Source organism: Cryptotermes secundus, unplaced genomic scaffold (assembly GCF_002891405.2).
Source record: "Cryptotermes secundus unplaced genomic scaffold, Csec_1.0 scaffold1230, whole genome shotgun sequence".
NCBI lineage: Eukaryota > Metazoa > Arthropoda > Insecta > Blattodea > Kalotermitidae > Cryptotermes > Cryptotermes secundus.
In genome coordinates, this window is record NW_019743170.1 from 1,289,792 (window position 1) to 1,305,256 (window position 15,465).

The window sequence follows — 15,465 nt, forward strand, 5'->3', positions numbered from 1 at the left end:
CACGAGACAGTAGGTGGTACCAGGCCAGCATAACTTGTTTTCCTGCTTCAAAACGCAAGGACCACCATGGAGCCTCTCTAAGGAGATATTTGTAGCAGCCCCGCTACTTTCTGGCCAAACCACTTACATTGTGTAAAGTATGCAGTGTTAGGGGATTTGGAGTCTCGTACCTTTCTGTAAAGTTGCAGATACTTATGAGGGTAATGCTGATACCTTTTAAATCGCTGAAATGTAAGCTGAGAATTGAAGTGTGCGAACATGTCGATTGTTTAGCGTCTTATTATTTAAGACACTAATTTAATCAGATATATTTTATTGAATGTTCTGCAATATTAAAAGATACAAAATGTATAAAATCATGGATACATGCATAAACATATCCTTACAAGCTTCATACATGAGAGCGTGTTACACGTACATCACGAGTTACACCTTAGACATGAATAGATTCAAATTTCACATCTTGCGTTTAGTCAAATTCAGATAAAATAACAATCATGTGTCACATCAGATTCCATAAATTTTCCAAGTGCACGAATTACAGGCAGAGCACATGAATATTATTATTAGGGTCATTAAAGTGTTTTGTTTCAATTTTCTTGTCATGTTCCTGAACGATGACAACGTGTTGTTTTGAGGTGGATACCGAAGATCCCGGGAAAACAAATTGAGTCCCACAATCACCATAATTAATTTGGCCTCTGTGACTGCAGGCACTTCATTTATTCAAAGCTTTCCTACTCACTAATGTAAAGTAATGTCAGGATGCCACTGCTCAGCAAAGTAAAATGCACAAATGTCTCCATTTGAAGCTTACAAACCTTCTGTCGTGCGGGTAAGCATACCTAAATATTTGGCGTACTAGAAACTACTTAACTACGTCTTCAGTTGTAACTATTAGACTTAACTGAAAGACTGAAATTCTTTCAATCTCTTGTCAACAAACGCAATTGTAATTTTAAAAGAGATCTTTTTTATTCAATACGATGCAGGATTGAGAAATGGGAGACCCACAACTCACTGAATTTATATAATGAAAAGTACGTTCTGTCTGGTTCTACTTCTCTCGGAATAATAATATGTAAACAGAAATAAATTAAGAACACATAAAACACATACAAGTAAAATGTCTTTAAATATGTCACACAGTAATACGAAATATATAATATTCCTGGACTTCCACGTTAAAAGAAGTCGCGTTGCTCAAAACCATGTCCTCATTTCATAAAATGCAGAAGGGTCCTTGTGTTAGGAGATAATGTCAATATCAAAATTTTGTTCTGATAATTCACGCTTCAGTTGCAGGACATTTTCTGAATTAAGATGATCTAATTGTTCCGTATGTCCAGATATTTTCAAATTTGAACAATGACGAAGGAGTTGCTCAAGAACGTTTAAGGTCAGAACTCCCTTGTCAGTTTCGCTTATATAACACTCCTTTAAGTTTGCAAGTGTACCCAGGTTTACAGCTTCCTCCATGAATTCTTCCGTGAAGATGTCAATCCCAAGCAACTCAATTCTTTCCAGATTAAGTTAGTATCTGATAAAACTGAAATCTGTTTGATCGTTGATTGATTTTTCTATTTTTAAAGATAGCAATTTCCTGAAATGTGGTAACTCTGGGTTGGGCGGTGTATCTGCATTTAGTGGTGAAATTTTGCAGGAGTGCAGAGATAGATTTCCCTAATGACTTGCACAGCGTTATGATATCTCCATGATTTAGATCCGTGACACTTTTCAGTGTAAGGTCGGTAAGTACATGACCTATACCCGTTAGGATGGCGTTCAGATTAATTGTAGTGCAGTCACCAAATAAAATTTCCAGTTTGCGCAATTCGGTCCAATGTGTCACGTCTGAGAGATCGAAGTCTGGTGGAGGTGTGACATCTGGCAGATGTACGTCTGGTTCTAGCAGTACAAATTTTTGTGTTTTGGGGAACTTACGTATTTGGTTATCGATATCATTAACTACACCGTAGACTTGCGTTACCGTGTCGACCGTCTCCAGGGTAATATGGCTTAAAAGATCGTCAAGTTTATTTACGAATCTGACGTTGGAAATTTTCGGTAATCCGGAGAGTAGCTGCCCATAGTGTAAACGATCAATTTGTGTGCCAGTAATATCTAAAAATTCTACATTACTGAGTAGCAGTAAGTGGGGAACACAGTCATTGGTTTCCCTGAAAGAATACATAACCGAAACCTCAGTCAGGTTGGAACAGTTGAGACCCAGTTGTATCACCACTTCGTCAGTGCAGTCTCCCATATAATGAAACACCTGTAACTCCTGAAGTTGATGGATGGACCTGGCCACTAGAGCCGAGCCGGTAAGGGTTACTCGACTTAACTTCAATGACTTTATTAATTCAAATCTTTGATTCATAGACAATATTCTTAACCCAGGTACACTGTCCAGATTTCGAATTACTAGAAACCATGTAAAAATAAGTAAAAAAATATAAGGCTCATACTCATATAGGAAACGTGTTAGGACGGAGCGAAACATGGCAATGCACAATTCATCGTGTCTTTCTTCTTCAAAAATGCCGAGGCTTGTAACATATTCATTTCTCTCGAAATGAAACGTGATATTGTCGGCAAAGCTAGATGCTAACTCTGGAGAAATTATTCTTTGTATCAATGGCGCCACCTCTGATAGAATCTGTTTGATCTGTTGGATTTCACTCATCACTCTCCATTTCACGTACCGGTAATGGTTTCTGCATCTCTGCATTGCATTATACAAATCCAAATTCCATCTATTACACACATTATAATAAATGTTGATATACGCCTCTACACTCATGTCACTCAGAGTCCTGGGTCGTTTCCTCTGGGGCATGTTGATATCTGTCACCTGAAAAATAGTTTGAAGACAGTTAACTGTTTTTTCCATATTTCAAGATGCTGGTATGACTGGTACAATGCTTTACATTTCAGCTTGGGTCTAACCCATCTAATATTAAGAACGGATATTCTACTCCTTATGGAGATATTAGTGTTTATATTAATAAATGTACTTGCATGTGGGTGAAAAACAAGAAACGCGATTTCATTGCTGGAATCATTTTTTAATATATCGGTACTTAAGCCAGTTCTACACAAACATAATTAAAGCCCGCAATTTAGAATCGAGAGGGGGTGGGTCTGCAGGTGTGTCTCTGATCAGTCTTAGCCCTTATTTATTTGGATGATTATAAATGACCATAAACTTTATTTCTAATTTATATTGTCGGTAATTTTAAATTCAATCTCTTATATTTCGATATAACTGGAACTGTATTGTGATCTATAATATCGTATTTCATTGCCTGGGACGTGCAATACGGTGTTTATGTTCAAATTTCTAGATTCTGGCAGGGCCAAGGAGTCCGGGGTTCTGACATTTACGAGTAGTCATTAATTTAGCTCGGGTACAGGAAACCTGACGCACCTACAAGAAGTCAGTGAAGAGGGCAGTTCAGATCTCGTTACAATTGCCTGTGAATGAGGGCGATTATGACTGAGGTGCCTCGTTCAGACTTCCCTACGGGAGATGAAACGACGTGTCTATGTACGCACAATGGGGAATTCGAATATTTCGAATTCCCAGCGTGGCGTGTGCAAGCCATTCCACGAGAAGTTTTTCACCATATTCTGAAGTGTACGGAAGTGACCCTTGCACGCTCCGAGACATAGTTTGCAGATCAATTAATATATTGTAATTGTAAGCATTAACGTACAATAAATTAACAGTGTGGTTTGGAGGAAAATAAGTGAATAAACATCAAGCTGGATCAACTCCCAGAATACCGCTTAATTCGGCATCGCTACCCTGAGTCTCATGCTAACCGACCCAGCTGGATTCCCGTACCTATACAGATCTGTGAGGACAACTTGCAGGGATCATCATACACTCTCCTAAGGTAGAAATAGGTGTAGCAGGGATAGCACCATTCCGACTGAGCTGATATAACAAATGGCGGGTAGGAAAACAGCGTTTTTAGAGAAGTGTCGTACAACGTGATGTAGGAATAGTATACGAACAATAGCGAGCCGCGTAAAGTGAAAAAGTGCAAAAAGATAATCGTCGTGAACGGGAGAGATGTGACAATGAGCGAAGGCAAACTCCATTGCACTCGAACACAGCAGGTACGTAGTAAAACGCTGTTCAGCACGAGATTCAAGAGAACAGCCGGGGAGAAGAGCAACCGGAAGTTCTGCCACGCACCGGACGCCGTCTCCCAGTAGCCGCAACACCACTCCGCACTTCAACCAGCCGCTGCACTGTAACAACCCAGGTTAGTTTTGTAACCGTACGTCTCTCGCCAAAATTATTTAATTAAGTGTATGAACAACTTATGCATCGTTTAACAAAATGAGAGACGCTCCTCCGGCGAGATACCATCCCGGGACCGTCTAGTTGTAATTCAGCTATTGTCGACCTTAGGCTTAGGATTTCACTATAGTACCTAACGTCGTCAATTTGCTCCTGGTATCACAAACCCATAAACTGACCTTGTGCGAGACCTACCAGGAGGGTCTTGGGTTCCCTGCTCGTGTGCCTTGAAGTTTACGGGCTTCACGAAAAATATGAAAGTAGGTCAGATGCCGGGCTCGACCCTTGGCTTTCTATTTTTATGTTTCTATTTTTCCGCTTTTTTTAGGCCAACTGGGCGGCTGGTAAAGTGAGGGAAGTCAGTTATGGGGAGCTGAGGAGGACAGTTGTTGAAAGATAAACGGAGAACAGAGAAGTGTTTTACAGTAGTGGTAACGAGTCGGCGGACGGAGCGGCTAGCTTGGAGAATAATGTAAATATTGGTCATTAATGAAACTTTAAATTAAAACTGCAATCCACTGTGTGTTCTGGAGCCCCCGGATTCATAAACCTCGAAGTGTGTTCCACTTCCATCTCCGAAGCACCCGTATCCTGTGAATAAGAACTCAAGCTCGAGCGACAGTCGTGGCAACTGTACGTCGGCGGGCGCTTCCAACCTAGGGCACGTAACAGTGGAGGAGACCGGGAGTCTACGAGCGGGACATCATGGAAACAGCGGAGGAGACCAGGAGTCTACGAGCGGGACATCATGGAAACAGCGGAGGAGACCGGGAGTCTACGAGTGGAACATCATGGAAACAGCGGAGGATAGGAACAAATCTGAAGACAAGCAAATGGAAGATACATACAGGCAAGGTTAGTTAGAGCCATCAATATTATAAACAAGGGATTGAAGTAATGGAAGGGATCAACAGTACAGAGAATGGGGGAGAAATGGAGGAAGGAACTAATTTACGGACCCAGAATAAACAGACGAAATGTATAGAAAAAGTGAAGGACAGTGAGATAGACTGGCAGGCCATATTAACCTATATGGAAAGTAAATTTGATGACATAATGCCGCCAGTGGAAAATAGTATAAAGGAAGACGTGCGTGAAATGCGGGCTGCATTGGCAAGGGACTCGGAATATAAAATGAACCAACAGATGGAGTTCGTGAATAACGAAGTTAAAGCCGTCTCTGGGCGCACTCACGGACAGATTCAAACTTTGACCGATACGGTGCGAGGGGATAAATCTGAAAATTTTGAGACTCAAATAAAACATCAGTTAAATTCATGTCATAACGAAGAAAATGTGAAAGAGCCGGGCACTCTTGCCACCCAAGAGCACACAACTATTGACCAAGGAATTGCTGTTAGCCAAGAAGAACGCACATTGAGCAGTTCCAACAGTACAGACTAATCAGAAATGAAGTTACCCGATACCGACGAGATGAATTATGCAGAAAGTGGACTTCACGGATGCGATGTGATTTCTCCAGTATCGAGATGGCAAGTGATTTGTGGAAACTTGGCTGAAGTTCCGAAAACGGGCATTGAATCAGGAGACGTAACAGAAGAGTATGGGAATCAGTCGTGGGTAGCACAACTTCAGCTTCAGTTCGGGGCGGAAGAAGTCAAACGGCGACAGACTCCTGACATTATCTCTCGGATCGCCAGAGCAGGACGTGGGTTCGAAACTGGAAGAAGAGGAAGAAGTCTCTCAAGGATAAAGGAACCACAGGTACTGTAAAATCAAAGGTTACTTCAATGTCATACTGAGGTGATTTAACGTCACCTGTTCACCTCCATGCGTGGACTGTCAGTAAACCAAGGACCTGGCAAATGCAGCTCTTGGACAATCACTGTAACAGATGCCGTTAGTGTTGTGTGCTCGTAAGCGGATTCTAATTTGATTGTATTGTTTTGAAAATACTGTGATATAAATATGGTCATCGCTAAGTGTCAAAGTGAGACAGTTTCAAGGTCAGTGTCAGTGCGCGTCAGATTTTCCTGCATATCCACATATTTCATTTATTTGTGGTAAGGTTAAGAAAGTTAATTGATTTCACTATTGTTAAATTTGTGTTAATTTCTGTGTTACTTATTGTCAGTAGCAAGGCGTATGGATTATGTAGCAATGAATTGTGTGATACTGGTTTCTGATAATATCGACGGCATTAAGTAATATTTATGATAAGAGGGCAAACAAGGTTCCAAAGGTTATGAGCTATCAAAGTATGGTGCATCAGAATAAGTTAATTGAATTATAAATACCTACTGTTACAACTGTTGAAAGTGTGGTAAGTTTTATGAGAAGGCTGGACCTCTTGTGTTAGGATGCTGACAGTATGAATCATACGAATTCTAATAGTGATGATCTTTCAGTTCTGAAGATGTGATTGATTAAGTTTTGAAATAAGATAGAAGTCATGTGTTTACCATGTTGTATGAATAGGTATGACGTTAGAGATGGGGATTGCAATTGGAGTAAAAGGGTATGTATTCTGATGTGTGACGCTGATCATTCTGAGCCCTTATTTATTTGGATGATTATAGATGACCATGAAATTTATTTCTAATTAATTCTCGGTAATTTTAATTTCAAAAGTCTTATGTTTCGATATTACTGGAAATGTATTGTGATCTTTAATATCGTATTTCACTGTCTGGGACGTGCAATACGGTGTTTATGTTGAAATTTTCTAGATTCTGGCAGAAACAAGAAGTCCGGAGTTATGACATTTACGATCAGTCATAAATTTAGCTCGGGTACAGGGAACCGGACGCGCCTAAAAGGACGGGTCAGAGCTTGTTACAATTGCCTGCGAATGAGAGCCAGTATGATTGGGTTGCCTCGTTCAAGCTTCCTACGGAAGATGGGATGAAAATGTATATGTCAACACCATCTTTCGAAATCCCGGCGTGGGGGTGCAAGCCATTCCACAAAAAGAGAGACTTTCACAATATTCCGAACTGAACGGACGTGACCCTTGCACGCTCCGAGACATAGCTTGCTGATAGTGTAAAGCTGTAACTTAAAGCTAAGAATACATTAATTTAACAGTGTGGTGAATTAGCAGGTGAATAAACGTCAATTGGCTCAACTCTCAGAAAAACGCTTTCTTCGGCATCGCTACCCTGAGACTCATGCGAACCGACCCAGCTAGTTTCCCATACCTATACCGATCTTCCTTAGTTTGATCTGTGAGGGCAACTTCCAGTAGCCATCATACACTGTCCTAAGGTAGAAACAGGTGTAGCAGGGATAGCACCATTCCGACTGCGCTGATACAAGCAAAGGCGGGTTGGAAAAGAGCGGTGTTAAGCTGGAATTGGGTGATGTAGAGCTGCCTTTCAAAATCAAACAAATTCCTAAAATTTGCAAGCGTGCAGCTTGTGGATATATCGAAATTAGTAATATCGAAACAAAGTTGGACAGATAAGGCCAAATTTGATGAGTAATATGAACAGGACTGTAAGAACTCACCCTGCAAAATTGATGATGACAATCATGCGAAAGAGTTTGTTCAGAAGTTGAAGAGCGACTTGACTTCACTGCTGCTCACTATTGAAGCAACTAAGGGAACCGTATTCTCCCTTGTGCACAAGGCCAGTCGGCTCTGTAAGACATCTGAACACCTTTGGGCGAATGTGAGAGAGAGTGTGGGCGAATGTGAGAGAGGGTGTGAGCGAATGTGAGAGGGGGCTTGGGTGAATGTGAGAGATTGTGAGCGATTGTGAGAGGGGGTGTGGGTGAATGTGAGAGGGGTGTATGCGAATGTGAGAGGGGGTGTTGGGGAATGTGAGAGGGAGTGTATGAGAATGTGTGAGAGGGTGTGTATGCGAATGTGAAAGGGTGAAAATGAAAGGGCGATGTGCGCGCTGAAGTACTTCATTTCTCTGTAACCCTGTACTGGAGCACAATCTGAAATAAGGATTTATGGCCTGTTTATCGATGATAGTGAAATTTTCCGGTAGCTTACGTCACAAGAAGCAGTCATAGAGGAAATTATATTCTTCGTATGTGGTTTCAAAGATCACTCATATGTTGGGGGATACATTTGTTTATCCGACCGCAAGTATACTCCAAAAACAAGTAGCTGGAATTTGCGAGCACTATCTTTGCAACGTTATTTTCATCATATATATATTAAATTTTGTGAGCAAAAACAAGCGCCCCCATGAAGAATACCGTCTTCTGGGATGTGGCTCCATGTAGATCCTGTGTGAACCGATATTTCAGAGGAACATCGGTTCACACAAGACCTACAAGGCGCCACATCCCAGAAGACGGCATTCTTCATAGTCACTGTTGTGAAAACTTCAAGACCTTCAAAGCGTCTTCATTATGTTCACTTGCAAGTGAATGTTCTATTTACCTGATTTAACTTATTTTACAGGGATTGATTTCTGAAGTTACTTTAGTAATACTTCAGTACAAGGTTTATGAGATTTGTACCTGAAGATTTTAGATAATATATTAATTTTGTTTGAAAGAACTTTGTTTTAAGAAGCGCATTCAATAATTATTCATTTAAGAGGAAATTTCCAGCACCTTCGGCAATCTGTTTACATTTCAACTTAATCCTTATTCGCTTGCCAGTAAGTTTGCTCGGAGTAGTCGACTGTTCGGCTTGAGGAGTCCTGATATCTGAGCGGAGGCCTAACATGAACGCAGAGAGGTTTATCTGAAACAGTATGTTTACTTATTTCTGAGCTGAGCAGACCTCTTGGTCGTACAAATGTTATTCTTCTTCTTATCCTTAGACACTTTAATGGAGGATGTATTAGCTCAAAGTCAGAATAAAAAGACAGATATTGTACCAAATTACAAGAGCAACAAAATTAAGAGATCAGTCTCTTTAAAGTACTTTATTAAAATAATTAAAGTAATGCAGCAATAAAATTTGAAGTACATTCATGAAACACTAATTGTTCTTGCTTCGCCACCTCTTACATTTAAATGCTTGAGAAGTATCAACTATTAATCACTATCATGCAGAAAATTTGCGCGTAAAACTTATGGTTACTGAACGTCAGATCCATCACAGAACAATTTACATTGTTGTGCTTAATAAGTAATCCTGTAGAATGGAAAAATGGATAAAAGCAGGTTAATATTCCGCTAAAAGGGGCTTATAGCTACATGCTTCATGTTATAGTCAGCTGGATTATCATACAATGTAGACGTGTGCGTGAACACCGACGTTTTGGCAAACACGTTGTCTCTATTTAAAATTTCAGTTCGACTCAAATATAGGAGGCAGCATATATCTCTCTTACGTTGGTACCCAGGTAAGGGATTACGCGAAGCCACAAGAGGCGGACAGAATCCGCGTAGTCACCGTAATGCAGACCTCGAAATTGGAACTAACATTGTACTTGAACTATCTTTGGCGTATGAATTATTTGAAATCATTTATCCATATTATGCGTTGTTACAATTAGGACTGATTGTATTTTCTAAAAAAATGTCTACACTTTTCAAATATCAAATATCACATCCGTAACTTGGAATATTCTCGCTGTAGAGCATTGCAAATAAAGCGTCAAGAAACTAGGCGTTATCACGGTGGCACGTCAGTCTTTCTTTCGAAAAAAGTTAAATTTTGAAGTATTAATATTCTCAGTTCAGAATATATCACACGAAACATACTGTAAACTTATGGTAATATATATCCACGTATAGATCAACACACTTTCAGTTATTCTTAACAAGTCTCTGTCTACTAATCTAATTGAAGATCAAAATTCATAGATCTCGTTCTTTCTATGAGATCTGAGCATTGGCTTGGAGTCACGCGACGCCAACTTCTCAGAAGTCCGATTTCCCTCAGATGCTCACAGTGCTGTAGCAGTAGCTCAACTGTACTCATGGTCAAAGCCCCATCCCCAGCTTCCTCTACCCAAAAGCGCAGAATGTTTCTGAATGCGCCTTGCCGCGTTGCGTCACGGATGAAATCGTCAGTGAGAATGTCAAGTCCTTTGCACTCAAATACCTGCAGATTGTCGTAATATCGCAAGTGGTGAAAATCCGTATGATGAGAAGAATTCCCTATTAATTTTAATATAATTAGACTCTTATAATGAGGAAGATAAGTATCAAGGGCTGAATTTTTGTTCTGTGATGCAAATGTGCAACCTTTCAGAACCAGGCGCTTCAAGGAGGAGCACGGCATAACAATGTGGGCAATATTTACATCTGTAATATCATATAGGCATAGATCGATAAGTCTGTGACCCATACCAATTAGGACGGCTCCTAGATTACACTTCTCATAGTTTCCGTTTATAATGTGCAAGTTAACCAATCCGATTAAAGTAGTAAGATTCTTGAGATCTTTGTTAAATGTATACACTTTCGCTTTTGTGAGGTTAGGACACTTCTGTCTTACAATATTAATATTATGAATAAACCCGGAAAATTGTGTTACAGTACAGAGCTCTTGTTTTCGAATATAATTGAAAACGTCATCTATCAGTGATAGCATATCAATGTTACGGATCATCGGCAACCTTGAAAGAAGCGATCCATATGATGGAAAAGAAACGTCCGTGTAAGTCAAGTTCAGATATTCTAGCTTTCTTAGTTTCATCAGGTGTCGTATGGAAGTGTCTGTAACCGCAAGCGATTCTCTAAGATTAACCGTCTTCAACTCTGTGCAGTGCAATCCCAGTTGTTCTACCACATCGTCAGTACAGTGATAAAAGTATTCAAATTCCTGCAAGTTTTTTAGGTGATGGATGTTGCTGGCTAATAAGGCGGAGTTGTTGATTTCTGTGTTAGTATGGAAAGTTAAAGCCGTTAAATCTGGTACAGTGGCCAAAGTCTGAATGATTAGTTTTTGTGCAAATCCGGATGATCTGCAGTTTATTACAAATTCCTTAGCGCCAGCAGGCAGCACAGCCCTAAGCATTTTTACACACACCGTGTTGTGCTTCTCGTCTTGATACCAAGAAGCCCGCTTCAATTCCCAGCAATTGTCATCATAATTCGTGATCACGGGTATAATCTCCTTCAGTATGAGAGCGGCTTGCTGAGCTGAAATTCCTGTCAGCAGCGATGTTAGAAGTTCGTGAACCGTGTCACAATCAGCCGTCACATTCTGCGTCTCCTTCAGATATGCCTCACTGCCAGTCAGCGCTGCTTCACGCAATGCTGTTATCCACGACTCACACGCTTTACGTAACAGCTTGACCACTCTCAGCATAACCAGGTCTTGCAGTTTGTAGGGCTGTTTCAGTTTAGCCATGGTGCTACTCGTGACCTGAAAATAATCCAATGATCATGATATAGATGCGCTTTACATACGCGGACAAGTCATCCTGTCATCCTCTCTTCTCTTAACGATCGCATATATTACTAGGTGGTCTGAAATGGAAGTACTCGTTTCAATTCATTGACGTTCCCTTTCAGGTGTCTGTTATTCTTAAGCGAATGACTTTGAATATCACAGTGATTAAATCACCAAGTCTTTTAAAAAACATTCCCGTGTTTTATTAAGCACCACATGAAGAAGATATTAGGGAAAGTGGAGGAGAAACTGCTCCTGGAAATTGCATAGGGTATTATTTATTGAGAACATCGGCATATTTGATGTAAATGAACTCTGGAAAAAATTCTTACTGAGACCGTTTTACTCTGGGATGAAGCGTCATCTTGGGCAATATGCAGGTTTAATGCGCCCGAGGTTCGTTATGGACAAGTTAGATAAAAGGAAAATTTATTCTACGCTGAATCAACCCATAATGATACGTCGTTGAACTCGTGAGGTTTTCTAGAATACAAAAGCTTCTCAATGCAGTCTCACTTGAAGCAATTTGAAGTCGCTATCATCATGTATTGTTGTGAATTTGTTGTGTTTCCAACTGACACCATCTAAATTAAGTTTACAATGAATCTGGTATTCGCATAAGAATGTTAACGTATTTTAAATATGGAGGAAGATGCTTAATGAAGCTTTGGTAAGATTTTCACTTACAGCTGTTGCTTACGGGTGCAGTGGCTCCAAATGTCTGCTACCAAAGTAATTTAATATATTGAAAGTTATATATCTGCTTGTTTAGAGGAAAATTCTGCCATTATCCAGGAACTACTGATAACAACGAAGGGATTTGTATCGATTATGAACTGCAAGTGACTTGGAAGTAAGCTACCGCGGCCTATTCTAAGTATAGCGCTGGTTCCTCGCTCGCTGCATGAATTTTACGTTGAGTCATTGAGTTCTATTCGCTGAGCTATGGAAATGGAATTTTGTTGATTCTGAAATTTCCATTGAATTTTTAAGGAAATTATGCAGAATTAGTACTAAGCGAAAAACAAGACATGTTATTCTGTTTGAAGAACTCTATCTTCTTGGATATAACGCCGTGTAGTCCGTTAAAAATCAACCGACATTATTGCTTCCTGGGTTCCTGTTTCCCTTGTTGTACGATCACTGAAAGAGAACCAGTGTCTTCTTCCGAGACTGTTTATAATATTATGCATAAAAAGCAACATTAGTTAGAACTAAGCGAGCTGCACACCCAGTGGGACACGAAAACAGCCGCAGTATGAAGCAAATCCTCCTATAAAATCATCATACAACGTCAGAATTAAAAAAAAAGATTAATAATAACAAAGACGTGTCTTAATTAATACAATTTGACCAAGTGCGCAGTGCAGCAGACTCCTTTAAAAGATGCGTTGCCTGATGATGACCCTGTGCAGTTGAAACAAGTAACATAAACACTAAATGTACATATTTTTAATAATTTTAATGACATTATAACAATTAATGAAAATCTAATGAATTAAGTGTGAATTAAAGTTGTCTGTATTGTTGCCTTACAGACGGAAAACAGACTTGAGGTTATTCCTCTGAAACGTCGGCGAATTTTCAACGGACTAAACGGTGTTATATCCCAGCAGACATAGTTCTCCTTAACTACAGCTGTGAGAACCTCTTATCGTACCTGGGGCTACTGGCTTCGAAATTTAATTGCGGGTTTTGAAACAAGGTGCAGCTTATTCTTGTATACTGTAAATTGTGTTAGCAGTGCCAACCGTATTGTTTTGTTCATAATATCCAAACGCGAAATTTCTACCCATGGAAAATATAATTTCTAGACACGATGGAGGGAAATTGTACGATTAGTTATTATTTTTATTAGATTATTTATTATTATTATTATTATTATTATTATTATTATTAATTATATACACAATTATAAATGTGACAAAGCTGACGGGACGGATAAGATGGGATTATATGCTATGTTTATTAGCGTCACTAGCAAATACGTGAGTATCGACGAATCTAATAAAATTTTAAAAAGAAATTATTGAGTTGAATTTAAATTTTACTTCATCGTGAAAGGACATTTCCTCGGGGAGTACAGCAGCACATGTAGGGCGAGGCTGCATGCCACAGGCATCTTCAGTTTCTGCCTCAGTCTGATAGGGAAACACGGATTCAAGTGTATACGTGTATGTTAAACAACTCGTGCAAACAAACGAAGTTCGTGTTCACAGAGTAGCCGCAACAGCTGCATAACTGACGCTGAAATATTTAATCAGACGATTCTCTAAGAATACGTAAACTGGCTCGTATTATTCGAAAATAAATTTGAGCACTGCGCTTCGCTAATTGTTTCCTTGTTCGTCATGTTGCAAATCGCGCAACTGGAGAAACGCTATGTCCAACAGTGGAAGAATTGTGACATAGAACTCGTGTACGATATATTCCGAATGAGACATCACTGTTTTAGTCCACTATAAAGTTCTCGGAACGAAGCTCAATACTTCTGTCGCTCTCTCTCTTCCAATAACCTCCGAACCCTGCTAACATACGGTACTAGATGATTTTATAACCCACTGCAATCCTAGGGCCATATTCACACATCAAGACAATGCAGTAACAAGGGCATAAGGAAACTACTGAATTTCAAGTAAAATACTGCCAGTGATTTCAAATAAACATCGCGAAGACTGCAGGACGCGGCACACCTGATGACGAAGAACGCAGCCGCAAGAGAAGGACACATCACAAGACGCAGTATACACAAAATATAGGAAGAACGACTCCCATAGCGGAAGATTGATAAAATACGCGAGTTTGAAATACGACGTATAAGATGATAAATCTTAACAAAATTTTAATATATAAATTTTATTATAGTACATGACGAATATACATTTTAGATGTATGATGGCGAGCAGTGCAATAGTTTAACGTAAATAACACACCTGAGGATGGCACAGTGATGCCGAAGCATGTAGTGAAGTGACAAGTGAGATTGTGTGCACTAGAAGACGGTCTATACTAACACATCATACAGATGATGAAGATCACTTGTTACTTACTGTGTCTGCGGTGTTAGAGAACCTTACCCTCCTCTAAGAAAGAGGCTCATTCCTACACTGTTCATTAACCCCATACTCAGGCCGCGCATAGCTCAAGCGGTTAGTCGTTGGCTTCCCACCGCGGCGGCCCGGATTCGATCCCGGGTCTGGTAAAGTGGGATTTGTGGTGGACAACGTGGCGCTGGGGCAGGTTTCCTCCGAGTACTTCGGTTTCCCCTGCCAATCTTCATTCCTCTAAATGCTCCACAATCACCCTCACCTATCATCTGGGGCTGGTACAATAGGCCAGAAGTGGCCGCAGTACAAGGGACTTAGTCCCACCCCACAAGCAATAAAAAAAAAGCAAAACTGAAAGCGACGCTTAAATAACCAGCACGTAAGAAAATGGCACACAATTTAAAGGTCGGCACGTGTTGTACTGGGTGATCACAATTAGCTCTCGTTTACAATTTCATCTACGAAGGAGCACATGTTAACGATTACAAGGCATGCGCGGTGGACCTCAAAGTCAATGAGCTCTTGGTGAGGAGCCAAAATATATCTGTACCCTTCCGCCATATTTATCGTGTCCTTTGTAGCTGCGCGTGCGCTCACTTGCGAGCGCGTATCTGCGTATGAATACCAGGGCCACTTGAGAATGGAAACTAGACTTTACGTGAAGATGTGGCCGGTACTGACAAGGCCAGCACATGCTGAGGCACAGTTATTGTGCCCATAAATAGGAACTGCTTCTGTTTAAAGAAGTCCAAGAGACTGTTTACATATGTGATTACCAGGTGGCTCTGTTAGCATTGTCGCTGTGTAGGGAACATATCGCA

General features: G+C 40.3%; 1 protein-coding gene across 1 annotated transcript; it reads right to left on the reverse strand.

Annotated features, from left to right (window-relative positions):
* Positions 1 to 249: 249 nt before the first annotated feature.
* LOC111874024 lies at positions 250 to 11,566 on the reverse strand. The gene is made up of 2 exons (XM_023869140.2): positions 11,232 to 11,566; positions 250 to 2,857 (listed from the first exon to the last, which is right to left on the reverse strand). Exons 1-2 carry the CDS (start codon positions 11,553 to 11,555, stop codon positions 1,529 to 1,531), a joined length of 1,653 nt encoding a protein of 550 aa, XP_023724908.1. The 5' UTR covers positions 11,556 to 11,566; the 3' UTR covers positions 250 to 1,528.
* Positions 11,567 to 15,465: the final 3,899 nt, after the last annotated feature.